The 19632-nt window shown below is 40.4% G+C and overlaps 1 protein-coding gene across 6 annotated transcripts in view; it reads left to right on the plus strand.

Annotated features, from left to right (window-relative positions):
• Positions 1 to 19632, plus strand: part of tcf12 (transcription factor 12) — an 81536-nt gene that overhangs the window by 44579 nt on the left and 17325 nt on the right. For 5 of the 6 annotated variants that reach the window (XR_005707387.1, XM_040126175.1, XM_040126138.1 and 2 more), the window contains exons 9-12: positions 15175 to 15274; positions 16941 to 17080; positions 17629 to 17770; positions 17967 to 18037. Coding sequence is in view for 5 of the 6 variants with exons in the window: in XM_040126175.1 (XP_039982109.1) it covers positions 15175 to 15274; positions 16941 to 17080; positions 17629 to 17770; positions 17967 to 18037 (453 nt within the window). In the remaining variant the exon portion in view is untranslated. Of the gene's footprint in view, positions 1 to 9713; positions 9903 to 15174; positions 15275 to 16940; positions 17081 to 17628; positions 17771 to 17966; positions 18038 to 19632 lie in introns of those variants that run through there. The other variant, XM_040126167.1, reaches the window with a different exon arrangement.

Genomic DNA, 19632 nt, shown 5'->3' on the forward strand with positions numbered 1-19632 from the left:
GCCGATCCCCAGCTCTCCTCTTTTGATGTTTAATTAGTCATTACGTAGCCGAACAGGAGGACAGACAGAGATTAATAGCACAGAATATCTGAAATTTCTATTGGTAATGATCCCGGTGGAGCAGAAACCATTAGGATGCAGAGCAGTGTGGAGCTCAGCTTGCATTCGCTTAGACAGGGGGTGTTGGAGTTCATTAATATGCATAAATCAGTAAGTCAGATGTTCATTGTTAAAACCCTGGTGGATTGGCAAAGGTTTTATTAAGCCTTGCCTTAAATTCCTAGAACTGGTACAAGACAATGATTTTTTTTTTTTACTTTTTAATAAGAAGCAACTGGTTTTCCACAATCCCACCTTTTCCTTTCCTTAAACAATGAAAAGGTTTTTCTTTTTCTTTTATTTATTTATTTTTTTGTTGAGTGAGTCTGAGACAGGATTTGCCTTTCAGAGCTTTGATAATCGTCACCTCTGCTGCTGTTCCTCTGAAATCAAATATGGAACAGGCCGGGGAACATAAAAGGCTGGCATGTGTTTTGTTTCTGGATTTGTATTTGAAAAGAAGTTTGTCAGAGCATGAGGGAGAGAAGCAGTCTCTGGCAGCAGCAGGAACGTGCGCTGCCTTCCTCTTAAGTAAGTGATATATTTGAGGTCTTGTCAGACGGAGGGAGGGAGGCAAAGAATGGCTGCCTCGCGGGTTACATCTCTTTGTTGTGTAAATGGACGCTGGGCTTTTATTTGTGAGTACTTAACACATGGGCGCAGGTGCGGTTCTGTGACTCATAAGAGTACAATCAAGCAGTACAATGCTAGATGGGGAAAAACAGTGACAGAGCATGGGATAAAAAACAGCTTCTTCTTGTCACTCAGTACTGCTCAGAAGATAAAGCCTGGAGCCTGGAGGAATTATCCCAGTTAGTCTTTGATCCCATTTTTAAAGAATAAAGATGGCAGTGTTGAATAAAGGGCTATAGGTCTCTTATAACCTGCTGACAGAGAAAGGAAAACATAAAGCCAGTTTTTTGATAGGTGGTATATGTGGAAAAATGTATGAGTGGGAGGTTGTCTGGCAGGTTTTAGGAAGTGTTAGGTTTAGTGGTATTGGACTAATGGGAAGCATAAGTGAGGTGCTGGTGGCAGGAACTATTGAGTGGTGTAAAGGGCTACTATTGGCCCTTCAAAAATGTGTGTAGTGACTGTTGCAGAGCGTGATTACTGTATGTCTAAGGATGGTTATCAGCCAAGACCGATGTTTGTGTTGCTGGCACTGGAAGTAGTTATGGTGGCGTTGAGATGTGTTTGGGGGGGAAGGTGCACCTGGAGTCAGAGCTACTTCGCCAGAGGCAGCTGTGTGAAGAGCCTGCAGCGTACCTGTAAAGCATGAATGCAGCTGCAGATGCCACTGAAAGCTTTTGCTTGTGTAAGCAATGCGCGAGAGTCTCACCAGAGACCTGAATAGCTGCTTGATTTGGAAAAAAAAAGAAAAAATCAACACAGTGCTTCCTATCATTATGTCTACTGCTGGGAATTTTCTTATTTATTTATTTCATTCTCAAATCCCCTTTTTCCTCCAGCTTGTATTCGCCGTCCTCAGTCTAAAAATAAAAGTAGGAGTTTTAAATCAGATGGGCAATGTAGGTTGCAAGTCCGAGCATCATGTGTGTGTACACTACATGATGGAGCTCAATCAAAATATTTACGGGAGCACATCCTCTGTGCATTTAGGTTTTGACACTGCAGTGCACCCGGATGTGAAGACTATCTAGACAGCCCAGCTGGTGATTGCAAACATTTAAATGTTTATATGTCTTTTTCATCTCATATACAGTCAACCTCCTCCCTAAGCCGTACACATACTTTCCTCTGTGGTCCGCTGGATGTGTGCTTGCAGACATGTGATACTGCAGATGTGGTTGTAACTGTGCAATGCATATACCTAATAAATCCTTATTGTCTGCCATTATTTCAGGGATTATATAACGCAGTTTTTCAGGCTTGTCGATTGCAGAAGCTGAACGTAAAAAAAAAAAAAAAAAATCTAACATCTTGTGTGACAGATAAACATCTTGAAAGCGATCATGCATGAATGCTTTCCCATTTTATTTTGTTACAGTAGACACCTTGGTTATAATTGGCTCCCTGCATTATTTGACTGTATAAACTGAGCACTGGGAGCAAAGGACGGAGCATGTTGTCATTGGACAGACAGGCTGCTACACTGAGGGATGCTGATGGGCAGCTGTGTGGGCACCTGCCTGACAGGAGGACTGAAGATGGAGAGGGGGGGTGGGTTGGTAGCTTGTGGGGGAGAGTTGCATCTTGTAGGATATTTATGGGAGGCTGCAAGGGCATGGTGTGTATGTGTGTGCATGTCAGGTTGTTTGTGTAAACAGTGCCCCCCCACCCACCCACACACACACACACACACCCCCGTCCAAACCCTTGTCATAGGCACAGCGGCTTGATGTGACACTTCCTCCCTGGCTTTGGCGACGGTGGCTGCAGGATGAGAGAAAGAAAGTGGTGGGCTGAGATTCAGCTCCCCTCGGGGACTTTTGCAAGCGAGAACCCTGAGTGTGGATGACAAAAAAGATTGACATTTGCTTTTGACAGATCACTCAGACACCCTTGTTTCTGAGAGATTTTTACTGTGTGAGCTGTAAGAAAGGAAGTCTGCTCTAGGCTCTGAATCTTAAGACCCAGATATGTTCCTCGCAGTGCTGTCTGGTGCATGACATTCAAAAGATATATCTTCTCTCTCTATCTGTCTCTCTCTCTCTATCCATCTGTCTTTAACAGCTCAAAGATGAGATCATAATATTGTACTACAACAGTAACTTAGTGTTCCTGTTGTCGAGAGAGTAGCTCCTTTTTGTGTCTGCTTTTGAAACATTGCAGGGTGGAACATAGTAAATAGGGCTTGGTGAGCAGACTGTGGATGAAATGCATCAGTAAAAGCCCTGTGTAAACAGCCAGGACCACCTCAGGCCTTTTGTAAGTCTGCATGTTTTACATCTTATATCTTAGTTATTTGATGTAGGAAAAACACAAACACATGCATTAAACATTGACACTGTTTGGGTTAAAGAATATAAATATATGTACATGTACATATATTTTCCATTACATCCTGGACTGTTCACTGATTTTTCAAATTGTTAACGAGTCCCTAGACAGAGCATTGTCCCCAGTCCACTGTCATTATTTCTTGGTGCAGCCAGTTCAAATTCAAGCATGATGAACCAAGGCCATGAGAGGAAAACATTAGGTGAATAATAAGGCCAATACAGTTTGTGTGCCAGGAAGGAGGCCGAATTTTCCAAGCTGTTTTGAAACAGCAGTGTGCGCTCAGATCTGCATGTCATTAGTCGAGCCAGCAGAATGATTTTTGTACTGCAGTTCATGTAATGTATCATTTTAAGTGCTTGGAAATAAGAGTTTGTATCAGTGTTTTGTTTGATAATATAAGAAGTGACACTGTGTATCAGTGCATATGAATGTCCAAAAATTACTACAACAGTTGCATCACAATGGAACAAAAAGTTAGTAGCTAGAGTAAATGGCTGTAACCATCTAAAGGACATAAAAATCAAACTTTTTTTGTGCATCAATTTGAGAATTCAATTTAGATTAATTTCATTCTGAAAATAATTAAACGTAGTCTGGAAATTTTTAGGTCAAACGCTTTATTCCAATTTTCAGCAAAGAGATGTTTTCCACAAATTTAAACTTGTTTTCTAGCAAGTTCATTGTAATTGTTTTAGTTTCAGGCTTTCTCCAAAATAAGTTTTCTTGATGTGCCCAATTTTTATTACCAATAAAAATACAGAGGACTTGTTATTATAAATTGACTGGCTAATCTGCTAGTCATGACATTATTTACTAGTGCTTAATTTAATTTAAACATGCAGAAAAAACTCAAAATTAGTTAAATAAGATTTGAAAATTGAGAATGAGAAGAAAGGTCTTAAGAAAGAAAGGTATAAATGACATTCAGACATTTTTGTTTGCCAACCAATGTTGTGCCAGAGTAACTTGATTTTAACACTGAAACAAATAACTCCATGTGATATGTAAGGGTCTCTCATGCTTACAAACCCACAGAAAATTAACAGCCATCTCTGCAGACCTAAGCAGCTTTTACCTGCTTTTAGATCATTGTTTTGCTTCTTCTGTTCCCTTTTAAACTGTGTGATTGAGTCTCAGCCCATCCATATAAAACCAGAGCAGCCGTATAGAGCAAGCAAGCTCAGACAAGTCAAGTACATGCTGCTCAGTTCAAACTGGTACTAAAAGTAAGGGGAATGTTGTGCTTGCTGTCATCAAGTGGCGACTTCGATGGGATAGCCATGTTGAGTTTATTTTAGATGCACGTGGAAGATGAGAGATGTTGAGAGTGATTTACATCTATATAAATGGGGTATTTATCCAAAATGTACTTGTCTGTGTGGGTTAGTTTTTCAATAGAAACACGACAGAAATGGGACTTCAATGTGTGTTACAAAATGTATAATGTGTATTCTACATGTCAGTACTCGAAAATTATTGTTAGGTCTGGCTGTGTATGTTATTTGCTGGTGATAAAATTGTTCAGCCCTTTCAACTGGCAGGGGACAACATTTTAGGCTTTGACCTGACCCCGGTTAGTCAGCTCCTCAGAGATGGCCTCATCAGATGGCTGATTAGATAGACACCCTTGGTTTGACGGGGATGATGCTGAACAGTCGCAGCAACCACTGGGTCCCTGGGCTTTGTGTTTATCTTTGTTTAGGTTGCTGAAATTTACCACTGACATTAGAGGCTGCAGATAATGGAACAGGCAAACAAGCCAGAGGCCTGACCTCTTTCATCTGTGAGGAGAACGCAGAGTTAAAAGGACAAAGAGTATGAAAATAATGCACAGATTAAAGTCATTACTCACATTCTGGCCTGTTGTAAATTATTCACGAAGGGCTTGCGTGAGTGTGCAACATTAATGCAAACCTTGATTTCAGATCGCTGGCAGGCTCAAGAACACACAGCCTGTCAGCAATCACTAAGGTAGACTGTTTGTTATTTAGAGACCATGTAAGCCCGGCTGCTGTGACCTGGAAAACACATCACTGAACCACATGAAGCCCATGTCCTAGCTGATTTTCTTGACTCCAAGTCTCAGCTGTCGGTCAGAGGTTATGTGTGTGTGTGTGTGTGTGTGTGTGTGTGTGTGTGTGTGTGTGTGTGTGTGTGTGTGTGTGTGTGTGTGTGAGTGAGGGAGAGAGAGAGAGGGATAAATCACACCACTCCGATGTGATGGTGATAGTGGGTGACCGTCCTGTTCAGTGAAAGATGTCAGTATGTTTGTCTCCCTTGTTTTGCTATTGTCGAGTGCCTCATTTCAAATATAATAAATAGTTGATCGGCTCAGGAGTGACCAGTGAATCAATAGAGCATTATTATGTAGTTCATGACACACAAAAATTAAATGGACTTCACAAAACCACTATTAGTGGCTCTGGTATGTTGAAGAATGGAACTATTTATTATTTTCAGGAATAAATTGTGCAGACATTTTTGAAATATGCCTAAGTGTAGATTTACATTTTTGTTCCACTGTGGTTGCACAGTACACACCACACACAAGCATAACATGAGAGCAGATTTTATAAGGATGAATGAGCTTTGTCCTCAAGCTTTTGTCTAACTGACACACAACAGAGGTTGTTACAGTTTGGTGAAAAGACCATAAAAGTGATGTTTCTGCTGTATAAAAAGTTGTAATTGTTGCAGTGACAAAGAAGATGAGAGAGTTTGCTCAAATAGTAGGTGGTAGGAAAATTCAAACAGTATAACTAATTATTTTTTTATTGTCACATTTAATCTAAAATGGGGAGCGATACAAATCTGTCTGTGTGAACCTGAGAATGTAAACAAAGTGAGCTGTTTGTCAGGAAAATAAAATATTTTTAGGTTTCAGGGTTCTTAGTCTTTCCAGCAGATGGTTTAGGACAGATGCCCAACAAATGAGGTATGTCGGGTTTTTTTGTTTTATTTCTGCTAGCTTGGAGAATGGATATAGTTAGAAGCTTTGCTACATACGTTTACAGCTGTCAGACTTTTAGTGCAAATTTTTAACTGCTGTTGTTTGAAGTCCACTGTGCCCAAGTATTAATCTGTGTAAAACATGATTTGAAACATAAATGCATGCAACATAAAAACAAAAGAAAAATTATAATGGGCAGGAATTTTTATAACTTTGCTGATTTAATGATTACTACCATAAATATCTAAAATATCCAATTTGTATGATGTTATTGTCCATAACATGTAAGTTTTTGTATAAATGCTTTAAAACCTGCTACAAGTATTTTTGTCACAAAAAATAAATAAAAAAATACCAGTTTCCGCAGCTCAAACTCTAGGTTATTTTTAAAAATCAAACACATGCACATAACAAAACCTGTTTCTTGTTTAAATCACATTTAAAAGATACATGTTAAATGGTTACAATAGAACCAGTTTAAACTAATAAAGTGCATGGAAAAAGTGAATGGAATTTGGTTAGATTAATTGGTGAAGTAAATCTGTTTGAAACATTCAGTTTTATTTTCCTCCTTTTAAAAATAATTTTAAGCCTTTTATGACACTTATCATGTCATTCAAACACGGGCACTACATCCCAGAATAATTTTTTTTTTTTTTTTTTTTTCTGCTTAATGTCTTTATTCTGTGGCTGGACAAATTAATGGGCCGGGTCTGGCTGATGAGAGCTGAGGAATTTTAACGGAAAGCAAAGACAGTGTTGTGTCTAATGGCTGTGGCAGCCAGTCAAGTTCATTTAAATTTCAGATTTATTAAAGTTCACGATGTCTCTTCACTTTCTGTTTCTGTGTGGATCCAAACAAGCTCAACACACTCTCTTTTCGTGGCTTCTTATATGGGGAAGTCTCTCCTATCAAGACCTTTGTGACAGCTGTAGGTAAGAGCACACCATGTCGTCACACAGTACGTCTGCGAGCTGCAGGTGAAGCAGCATTGTTGGACTCCTGTTGATCATCGTAGAGAGAAAGAGAAATCTTTAAGACAGATTAGTACATATTACATATATAGTGTTTACTTTGAGAGACAAATGCATGCAGTTGTAAAGCACTGACCGATGAGCAGATTAGTAGATGAGTAGCTGATCACCGTGCCACCCTAAATTACTTGTTTTGACATCCATAAGTAAAGGAGGAGGAAAAACTGTCAACATTATTTTGCAAAAGGAAAACCATTTAATTTAAAGTGTAGTTCATAGCAGTGAAATAACAAGAGGCCTAATAAGCCGAAGTAACCAAAACCTGAACAATTACAAGAGCTCTTTAAAAGTCTTAAAAAACATCGAAAACCTTAGAAATTATTTAAAAGTCTTACAAAAGTCTAAAATATTTTCTATAGCCTGCCATAATTTTAGTCATAAAATATTTTTGTATCCGATTTTGGGCTGTCAGGAGATGTTTCACAGTTATAAACTTATAAAGTAGGATGCTTTATTTGTGGAGTACTGCTAGTTACAGTAGGTAGGAAGCTCATCTTATAACGGGTTTGTCCATTTTCACAAAGACCTAATTTACCTGAAATGAAACATTTTTAATTTTTTAATCCATTTATCAATTTTCGGCCACTTATCTGGGTCCAGGTTAACTTAATTAATTATATAATTAGAAATTATTTTTATAATCTGCTGGAAAGTACAAATTAATGTGATTTTATTGTAATACTTCTAGGCCATATTGTCCCCACTGATTTTCCATCATACTTTTATGCTTTGGCAGTATGACTATTAAAAAAATATTAAATTGTATTATATGTGGTGTAAATTTAACCCAGTAAACCCTGCAATGTGAGGGTCTGAATCCCCCCCCCCAATCCGAGTCAGCCCTCGCTAATTAGAACCAGAGCTTCTTACAGGAAACAATCTTCCTATCTGATGACATCATCTCTAAATCCACGTGTGAGATGGGGGTGACCTCAGTCCGTGGATTTGCTCTGTGTTTTTTAACACCCAAACAAATCCCAAGGAAAGCACCTAGTGATGCCTCGAGTGTCTTTAGAGAGGGTGGTGTGAACAGGTGAATGGAGCTGAGCTCTCAGCCCGACACCGATGCTGACTGGTTTCCACAATATCGAGGCTGTGACCTCTGTGTCGTGATTATTGATTCATGAGGTTTAGTTACACGAAACTTAAAATGCATAGGCATAGTCACTGTGTCTCCTGCAGAACCGGTATTAAAGAGTCAGCCAGCACTGGCATGATACAGTATGTGTGCATGATTTCCCAAATTAATGCCCATTTCTCCCTGCTTTAATTTGTTTTCCTCAAAACACTGTGCTGTGTGTCTGGACTTGTTTTAGACCCCTTCAAACACTTCTATCACGATCATTTTCCTTAAAGCATCAACTTGAAACAGCGCCAGTTATAAAGCGGTAACAGCATGTAGACCCAGTGTTTTTGGATGAGTTTAAAAGAGTCCCAGAGAAGAAAGGGGGATAAATAATAACAGTACTAAAAGGAAAAGCATAATAAAGGCCTTGTTTTCTTAAGGAAGTGGAAGCTTTCATCTTTCTATAACAATTATGTTCTCAATGATTCTACAGGCCTGTGTTTAGTGCAGGAAGCTAGGAGTGGTAGACATGAAAGGCTCCGGTCAGACCGGACTCTGATGGAATATGGTATCTGTCCTCTCCTCCTCTCCTTTCTTCTCCTCTCCTTTTGCTCTCCCCTCCTCCCCCTCCTCCAACACGATAAAGGTAATGGGGAGCTGTGTGGCGGGCAGTGACAGTAAACCATGGTAAAATGGCTGTCGATGTTTTGCGCCCTCCCCTCCAGCGGTCCCCCCTGTCTGAGGCCCTCGGGGTTTAGGAAATGGAGCATTATTTTCCTGCTCCGACGTCACGAGCCAGCCCATTTGCAGCTGTTGCATGCTTTACAACTCTGTGTTTACAGGCACTTCTCAGCTAAGGGTCTCACTATGCCAGCACCAAAACTATTTCATAAATACATTTTTAGTCCATCTTCTTTCTCTCTCTGTATCTCTCTCTCTCTCTCCCCCCGCTCTCTCTCTCTCTCTCTCTCTGTCATTTCCTGGATTTGGATTCTGTTTTGTTTTTTTCTTTACATGTTGAGCCTTCTCACACTAATGTCTCCTAATTGGTGTTTGAGCCGTGTGTGGGAACAGGTAAAATGTGTTACCAGATGGTTTTGTTCTTACAAAAGCCATATTTCACCTCACTGCCCGCAGACTCGTTAAATCATCACAAAAACAAAAAGATTAGACACTCGGGATTAAAACATGTGGAAGAGAACAGGCTCACCCCGGTTACTTATGGACTCATTTGGTTGATTTTGAATTACACAGATTTATGAAATCCTGCTTAGAATGAAATTATTTTAGTTCCAGTTTGTTAGGGTTCCCTTGCAGAAAATCAGCATTTTTTATGCCTGGAATTAAACATTTTTTTTTCTCTCTTTCTAAATCCGCTCATACATTTGTTTTCTGTCCCACCCACTTCCCTTTATCTTTTTTATACCCACCTCCCCACCACCTCCCTTCCCCCTCGTCCTTTTCCTCTCTGCCTCAGCACTTAGAGGCTTAAGAGAGGGATGCACCACATGAGCCACTCCCTTCTGACAGCCACCCCTTCCCACAGTGCGGAATGGTACAATCCTGCTTTGCATAAGTTTCCTCTGAGTGGGTCGTGTGTGGAGGCCAGTACAGAAAGAAATATTAGTCCCTTTTGAACCGTTTGGATGTATGTCTAGAGAGAAAGCTAGTGTGCTGCTGTAGTATACCTTTCTCACTTAAATTGTTAAAGCTATAATGTATTGCGCCTACCCTGTCCCTGGAATGGGCAGTAACTCTTTAATGTATTACTACAACGGGAAATCGGTGAGTAGTCTCTTTGGGAATGTGTGTGTTTTGGACAGAGAAGAGATGGAAGAAATGTGTGTGTGTGTGAGAGAGAGAGAGTGAGTGTCGGTCTTAGTCTGCTTGTCCATCTGATTGTCCTTGGGTCCATCATTTTTGTATTTTATTTCTTTTAAGATAGAGGCACTGTGTGTCTGTGTGTCTGTGCGTGTGTGTCTGTGTGGGTGTGTGTGTGTGTGTGTGTGTGTGTGTGTGTGAATGCATGTGCCCGAGGCTCCTCTTACTGATTTTCCATTACATCAGTTAAAGCTATGTGACAGTAGAATTAAAATAATGCAGTTCAAGTCTCTTAGCGGCGTTAGAAAGTTATTTTAGTGCACTTTTTACTCTACTCAGTACCCCAGCTGTGCAGAAACAAGTAAATATTCTAGGCTACACATACAAAAAGTTATGCTATTTTAAAAACTTTTTCTTATATGCACAATGAAACGGTGCAGCAGAACAAGTTTTTTGCAGCTTTGAATTTATTTTTACTGGCTCGTTGCTTCAGCTCCAAGACTGGGTTGAAATAATAATAAGTGGGAGTCTGGGAATGATTAAGGGAAAGAGGCTGCCTGTTGAGGTTAAACTTTCCTGTTTGCAGATTGAGCTCCAAGCACCAGTGTTGCTGTTATTCCATCTGTTTTTAATCACTTTGGCATTCTTGACGCCACAGGGAGCCTAATGTAATTTCTGAACTTCTCTGTAATCACCTCTTTGATTTTTGGTACTCTGAAAAGATTTTCTGTGTGAGTACTTTAAAAAAAAAAACATTCATCTTTTCTGTGAATGTGTGTGTGCATGTGCGCGTTTTTGCTACACTTGGACTCGAAGGCACTGAGTTTTCCACTGTTGTTTTCAATGGTACCTGTTGTATTTGTGTTACAAGCCTGTAGAAGGTGTTTCGACTGTTTTTATGGTAAAAGGTTATCGTAAAAAACAATCCAGTGGGTTTAGGAATCTGTTCAAGGACATAGTATAACAATGGTTGAATGAGCTTTATAGTACATTTCATTAATCCTTAAGAAGATCCTGTTATAAGCAAATTATACAGGCAGATTTCCACCTGTCATTGCCCGTGCTATTTTTGCTATTATATAGAAAGGGCACACGCATTTTAAGGGAAAAATGAAGAGGTTAGCGTTTTTGATATTTAAAAGGTCATCGTATTCAAGCTTGTGTTTTAACTTTCCTTATAACCCATTTCGGCATTTCCTCTTCGTTTCCACTGCACAAAAGATGACTTTGATCTTTTTCATATTAAGTATTAACAGGCTTGTGTTACAGTTGGTGATGGGGAGAAAATTGATTGCATGTGGACAGAACAGGCAAACTTTATGATCAAAAGCACTTGTTAAATAACCAGGACCAACTTTTTTTTTTTTTTTTTTTTTCTGTTTTCATTGCAAGGGAAAAGAAAGATGGTGCTCATTCTTTGCATCAACTTGATCCACATCAATTTGTTATAATGCAGAGTTGCATAGCAGGCTCACCATCTGGAGTACTGGGAGAATTCACAGTGGGCCATTGGCTTGTGAGCTGGTGGCACGGAACCAATACAGATGGAGCAACTCACTGATCTTTCTTCCGTTGCCTATTAGTGACACAGAAAAAATGGAAGAGAAAGCCCTGCAGTGATTGTTAGACCCTTTTTCCTTTTTTTGCTTCACAGAAAGCTTCCCCTCCACAGGTGGAATGTCATAATATTTTATCCAAAATAGTAAAAACCCAAAAGAAACAACATACATTCTTTTAGATGGGACATGCCTGTTGTTGTTGTTGTTGTTGTTTGTGTAGTGCAACAGGTTATATCATGCTTTCTAGAGGTTAGCACTCATCAACAGAAGCTAATCCTTACAACCCCCTAATGTGCACATGTGTTGCACATGCAGTCAAGCATGAGTGCTTGACTGCATGTCAATGTGAGGGTGGTGGTGGTGTGTTTGCAATTGTAGTGTGGACCTTATCATATATACACTATGTATACGACACACATGTTTTTAGTATATAGTAATGAGGTTACATTGATGCCAAAACCAAATTTTTGTGGCATTTACAACTGGAAGATATTATTCTGCAGTGTGGCTCTATTTTTAGAGAACCTGACTCCCAGTAGGCTGCTCCGCTGTCAGAATGTGCGCTGGGATAAAAGATTTTACTGCTTTTCTAGGGAGAAGAAAAGCAAATATCTTCAATTACTTGTTTCTGCTGTATGACAACTGAAGTCATGTATCCAAAGGCATATTTATGTGCTTTGACTTTGGTTTGTAAAATGTTTTAAAGTGGCTGCTGGGATTGATGGCAGATTACAGATGACATAACAGAATATATTATTCTATTCTACTCTGTTCTGTCTAAGCTGTTTTCCACCCAATGGTCGAATGTTACTTGTTGTATAGCTACATGTCTAAAGTATTCATTTGTTTATCTGTGAGAGCATTTACTTGTTCCATGAGAGTAAATTGAACAGGCTTTCAAAAATATCAATATTTGGAATTTCAAGCTCTCTACATGGTCATGTAAGCTCTTGCCTTATCTTCCTAATATCATTTTAGTACAAAAAAAGGTACTTTTTCAAACATAACCAAATAAGTGTGAAATGTTTCTATAAAGGTTATAGCCTTGGAAATGTCTGCATCTCACATGAAACATTCCTCACGTCAAACTAACTTCATCTATCAAAACGTCATGGCAGTGAAAGTGGGTCTTCGAGAGACGGTAGGTTTAATGTCACAGTTTTCTGCATGAAAATACTGAGCCCTGTATTTTCTAGAAAGCATTGGCAGGTATCACACACAAATGTTGAACAGTAGTTTGAAGAGGCATTGTGTCTGTTGTGCATACTAAACCTCATAAGTGTGTCAGATTTGGACTTGAAACAAAATGCCCCAGAGATATGGTTCGAGTCCAAGTAACGACATACAGCACAAAAAACAGGACAGGCCGTGAAGAGTGCTTTTGAACTCTTCTCTTTCAGCTTCTTGGCCGTTTGCCTGATTTTTTTTTTTTTCCCCCCCCTAGTTTTTTATCTATATATTTCCTCTCCGTTCCTGTTATTATTCTCAGTGTTTGTTGACAGATTGTGTTTTAACATTTGATATTTTGATCTGCGTGGCATTAACTTCAAAGGCAGGGGTACCACATGTTTGAGACATGGTGGAAGGTGTGCAGGATATATTCACTCAGGTGAGGCAGAGTGCTGTTGAAAGGCAAAGTCAAGTTACAGAATTGAGCCAGTAACTCAATACAGTATCTTTTATCTGAAGCAGGGTATTATCACCTATATCAAAATGTTTCTAGCATCACTACCGTAAATCGTAAGTCTTCATAGCTTATCATCCACTTATTAGGGGTTAAAAATTCACCCCATTGTTTGCCTTACTGTCGGCTCATTGCTGAGGGGAAAAGAAATAAATTATCATTGTCATTAAGGTTTTTCCCTACTTAGATTTGGGGCAAAGGAGTAAAAAGACGCTAACTGAGTGCAACTTTTGTGTCGACTGTTACAGTTGATTCTATTGTTGTTGTATATTTGGTATTGTGTAAACGTGCAATCCAAAACCGAACACTTATACAAGGATGCTTTTTGTGCTAGTAAACCTCAGTTTAAGATGTGTGAACATCCATGAAAGACATGGTACAGAAGGGAATTTTATTATTTTTTTAATAAAACATACCCGCTGATGCTCAAACAGCCGATGTAGGTCTGTGTTTGTGTGCTGATCCGTGTGAGTGACGGCTTTTAATTAATGGCCTTGTAAAGGGAAACCCAGGCGGACCCTCTCTTCCATAGGCCGGCGGAATGAGGCACCCAGTGTTTGGGATGGTTTATTAATGCCTTGACTGGTTAGCCCAGGGTAAAAAGAACAATTAACATTATCCGCTGCCATATGCTGCCCATTGAGCGTCTGACAGAGGCAAAAAGACAAAAGCCTGTGCTCTCGTGTGAGGCTAACCTGAGATCTCCATGGAACTACTATCAACCCTGGTCACATGTGTAAGCCAGAAGACCCATGAGAGCTCCACCCCTCCCAGAGCACTTTAATTACACACCCAGACAAATACATGCTGGAGTCCTGCTCGCTCAGCAAAGCCCAACAGCCCTGAGTCCCCCTTAAGCTGCGTTCTGCATAGATATAATGAGCGAGTGATTGGACTGAATTCATATACTTTGGTGGTGGTACATATTTTCCATCAGAGCTGTGTCATAAAAGAACTTAAACAACTAAACAACCTTTGTTGCTGTCATCACATCTGCAGGTGTTAGAAAACTATCTTTGAGCAGCGAGCTGTCCTAATACCAACAGCTGAGTGTGATGTGAGGCCATTAAAAGAGGGATTTATCTTGCAAAGTATGAGGACACAAGCTGAAAATGTGCAGGTGGAATCGAGCTGGCAGGTCTGGCTCTGATTAGTGTTACACGACAGTAGGGTCATCCAGTCTTGTCTGTGGGAGGGAGAATTTGTTCAAACCTTCTCTCCCCCTTTCCCTCCCCTGCAATCTGTCTCTCTCCCTCACCCTCTCTCCCTACATCTGGAGTGGATGAAGTCAGAGACCACATCACTGGTGTTTGGCCTCCAGTTTCTTTGATCCTCCCACCTAGCTTGGCACACACACAGCTGTACAACAGCATGCCCATTGTGCCTCTCCTTTCACTCTACCACCAGCTTGCCGGTATAAATGTAAAGAAAGTAAAGCAGGCTGTTTTTATACCACTTATTTGATTTCTGCCTCTCTGGGAATGCTGCAATTTGCCAGGCATTTAGTCTATGCATGTAAGTGGGTATCATTATACTTCCATTAGAGGGTGACTTGATCTGAAATGCAAATACCCCTGATAATCCACTCCTCCCTTCATGAGCTTGACTGCTTGCTAGTCATTAAAGTGTGTGTGTGTGTGTGTGTGTGTGTGTGTGTGTGTGTGTGTGTGTGTGTGTGTGTGTGTGTGTGTGTGTGTGTGTGTGTGTGTGTGTGTTTGTGGTTTTAGGGCCATATCCTCGGTACATGTGTTTTTACTTGTGCTTGTGTATATGCGCTTGAGATCACATCATGTACCCAAATTCTTAATTGTGGTTGTGCTTTGCAGTTGTGTTGAAAGTGTACACTTCACAGGAAAGCTCACCGTTTTTATAGGTTTCAGGATCATCATACTTGACTATGTACTATGTATGTCTCTGTACTCTACATTTCTTGATCCCACAATGCTTTACAGCGTGGTGGGCTTTGCTAATAACATTAACCTTCTTCTGGCAGGTGTATGCACCGTCTCCAAATTCAGAAGACTTCAACAGAGATTCACCTTCTTACTCTTCTCCTAAACCCTCCAGCAGTATGTTTGCAAGCACTTTCTTTGGTAAGTTCAAAAGCAAGTTCCCATGTTTACTCTGCTGTAAATGCAAATTTCTGTCACTGACTGACTGACTGAGTGATGAAGTTTACACCATTGGTCGGGAAGCTGGGTGTTGGAGTTTCCCCAACATTTTGCTCTTTCAAAATGAACTGGCGTAGACAGTTTCTTTTGTAATGGGGGGGGGGCTTTAAAGGCAATGTTAGCAACTTAGTGCCTTTGTCGCTAGATTTACTGACTTTTCACATCCATTTAGCAACTTTGTTTCAAAAAAGCACCTAGCGACAAATCTAGCGGCTTTCTGGTGAGACCTTAGCTACTTTCTGTAGAAGAGAGTCGCCAGTATTGGCCCTGCGAGCGCGAGGTCAAGTTTTCCCTCTGCAGGGGCACTTCTCTATGGGTCTCATTCAATTGACCTCACGGCAGCTGACACAGACGTGAATGAGCTTCTAACTTTCTCTCTGAGTGAACTTTTTACAAGCAAATATAGTTGAAATCACAGCAAAGCCGTTGTCTTTAACTTATGTTTATGGTGATGTAGTCAGACGACGTTACGGTTATAAAATCAGGATTTTAGCAGTGCTGGGCAGCAGTTTGGAAACGGCTTGGAAGTGATTGCTGGATAACATTTAGTCTTAATGGACCGCTTTTCAGTCACTATTTCATACAACATGTAAATGAGAACAGCTTTATCGGGAATTTGGCTGTAGTAAAACTGTATATGTGAGCACAGAGAGTAGGAGGGAATCAAACAGACAACGGGCTGAAACCAGCTGACACTAAGCAGAATCCAAATATGATGTGATGAAATCATGAATATGCTAATCAGCTTTTTATGTCATCTAGCGACATTGGTGACTTTTCCAGCAGACTTTTGCTACTTTTCGCTGAAAGTAGTTGTTTACAGTGGCTCTACAAAAGTTTTCAACTATGGCCTCAATTTCGCACACTGATCATACACGGTCCAGAAATATACTAGGTTTTGACTGAGTCTCGTGAATGTACTAAAAGACCTACCAGGTACTGCAGTTAAATAGAGTTTAACATCTTTTTTTTTCATTTTAATGCCCTCTTCTACCATAAACGTTTCAAAATGGTATTCTCTTTGTTTTTGTGTGGAGTCGGTAAGGTCACTGTATTATTGACAAAATAAAATTCTGTGTTTTTTTTTTTCTGTAGGCTTTTTCTTGCTTTAAAGAACATAATTTTTTTTATCCATCACCATTTAGTTATTTGTGGCATTTCCACAGTGACGTACAAAAGGCTAAAATATTGTACCAAACTACTTTCAATATACATACTTTGATGTTGCCAGACAGACTCAGTTGTTTAAGCAATATTTTGTAATATTTAGTCTGTGCTCAGTCGTCTCCTTATTTCAGTGTGGCTGACTCCCAGATCTAGACAGAAAAGCAGACTTCTTTGTTGGTTTTAGCTTGGTGTTATCTCAGCTGTGCTCAGGACATGGATCATGTTTCAGTCCGAAGAGCAAAAGAAAAAAAAAAAAGAAGTACTCCTTGGATGACCCCACTCCTTAGAAGTTATGAGGGTAGGGTGGGAGGTTAGCCGCTGTCTGGCACTGAGTCAAAACTAAAATAGGTATTGTTACCCTAAATTGTAATCAAGTATATACTAAAATGATTTATTTTATTGTTATTATTGTCATTATTAGACGGTACCCACAGTTCGACTGACCCATGGAACTCATCCAATGGGATCAGCCAGCCCGGCTATGGGGGAATGCTCGCAGGATCTTCATCTCACATGCCGCAGTCAGGAAACTACAGCAGCCTGCACTCACACGACCGTTTGGTAAGCAGCACCACTCACCTGGTGATACCTAAGCCTCTAACTTTGTTTTTGGTGTCACACTTGCACAAGAGATCCAATGTGTACTGTTCAGCACACACAGCACGTAAATTCTTTTTCAGCCCTGCACCCCCACACTACAGCTCCTACATTTGGAGTGGGTGTGTGCGTCTTAAGTTGTTGTCTGGTTATTATCAGTGAAGGCACTGCTGACCCTTTTTGTGTCGGTGTTTGATCTGGTGTCGTCTGCCTGCCTGCTTCAGCTGGCTGGGCATCACAGGGAGCCTGCAGATGCTGCCTGCCCTCTCTTTATCTCTGTCCCTCCCCCTAGTAACTTTTGTTTCATCACAGCCTGAGAGATGTCAAAGGAGAATATAAAATTGAGAGAATAAATAAGGTCTTTCTTTCTCACACACACACACACACACACACACACACACACACACACACACACACACACACACACACACACACACACACACACACACACAGACACACACGCACACATATTTGTGACTGAAAACAGAGCATTTCTGTTTTTTATCTTCTAGAATTACCCCGCACACTCAGTCTCTCCAGACATCAATGCCAGTCTTCCTCCCATGTCCAGCTTCCACCGAAGCAACACCAGCACTTCACCATTCGTCACCGCAGCGCACACCCCGTCCGTCAACACAGCCGATGGTGTCATGGGTACGTTCTTGTGTTAACAGTTCAGCTACCTGCCCAGAATGACTAATTCAATGGCCCCGATATGATTACAGCTGAACACCCATTCTGTAAGCGGTAAGGTAGCGGGTCAGGCGTTTGGACAGCTACTTTGTGTATCATGACCACTCTTCATTTGTCTGAGTGTGCTATTACAAAGCCTCCCTCTGTGTTTTCGTAGCTGCTGCAAATCGCGGGAACGCCACTGGAAGCTCACAGACTGGAGATGCACTGGGCAAGGCTTTAGCCTCGGTGAGTTACAACCCTGCTTTTAACTTGGAGTCCAGTTCATTGTACCAAGCATCCCCAACTCAAGTGAATTAAACAACATTTGGATTTAAAAAAGAGTTGGAATTGCTGTCCTCTCAGGTTGTGAAATTCACATCTAACATTTATTCACCCAAATGCTCGAAAAATTTATATTTTTCTGCAAATCAGAAAAGAATAATGATGTGTTTCTGTCTCTAAAGAAGGTGACCTCAGATATCATGCAAGGAATTAAGTGCTATACTGAATGCTGATTAAAAAAGCCCAGAGGAGATGTTTATAGTTGTTTTTGGGCCTAAGCCTGGATAATTGTGGGCTTAAACTAAGAGTGAACTAGAAGTACTTGTCCCTCTGTAGCTCACAGAGGTTCATTAGAGAAAGAAATATGTCTTCCCTGTGGATGGACCCACATCGACTGATGGATAGATTATAGGTTATGGTTAGATTTTGTCTTCTGTGTTGAGGGTTCATAAAGCTCTGTTGTAGCTCTATCATAGTTATAGTATAAGAGAAACATTTTCTAACTTGGATACAGAAATCTGTCCCTCACAGAAGACTGAAGCAAGACAGTATGACAGCGAAGAGAAGAGGTGATTTTGTCAGTTAAATGACAATAGCGATTTAAATGTATCCACCATCCACTGGTTTAACATTTAACCTTGGACATAGACCATTAAGTTATTTATTCTGTATTTTAATTAAATTGTGAAACAATGGAGAAGGCGTACCGTATGGAGAACAAAAGCTGAGACACAGGTGGACAGGGTCTGAATTGGAACAAAACTGAACCAAATGACAATGTTTTGAGTTGTATAGAACTGTAGAAAGTGCACTTACGTGGAAGTTAGCCTAACATAATGAGCATTTCTTATCTTCCCTCAGTAGTTCCCTTCGCTGTTTCCCATACTGTCCAACTGGAATAACATCCTGTCTCAGGAAGTGTATTTGCTCTCTGCCTTTGTCTTAAATTCTGCTTTTGAAGTCTAAACTTTATAATTCTACATAGTGTCCTTCAGTAGAGTTTAACATGTTGTATAGAAATGATATGTGCATTAACATACTGGTATTATATAAACAGTTCAATTTCACACATCCTAGCACAAGCTGTACGATTAGGAAGAATATTTCTTACTGGTGTGAATCCAAAATATGAGAGTTTAGGGATGGTAATAACAAATTAAGTCCTTTATATTTGCAGACTCAGTTCTATTAGCATGACAAAGCTGGAGTGAAATGGACACGGTTGGACTGGGGTGGGGGAGGGTGTTTGGAGCAGGGGGCACAGGGGAGTTTATAACTGCTGTGGCTCAACTCCACGGGCCGCACATTGTGGAGCTTTTGTTCTCCGCCCTTTTAAATTGGCCGTGCTTATTGGCCCCATGCCGCCTGCGGGAGCGTAACTGATGACGAGGCGGAGCTTCATTTATTCCAGTAAAATGAGCCATGTTTCATTTTGAATGCAGCATTAGTAGTCAGTGAGTGAAAAGAATAGAAAGTCATATATTGTCGGGTCAGAAGTCACAGTTATAAAGGCCTTGCTCTTGAGAAAGTAAGAAATATTTGCCGATTTGTTTGGAGTC

The sequence above is a fragment of the Xiphias gladius genome, chromosome 1, assembly GCF_016859285.1.
Source record: "Xiphias gladius isolate SHS-SW01 ecotype Sanya breed wild chromosome 1, ASM1685928v1, whole genome shotgun sequence".
Taxonomy (NCBI): domain Eukaryota; kingdom Metazoa; phylum Chordata; class Actinopteri; order Istiophoriformes; family Xiphiidae; genus Xiphias; species Xiphias gladius.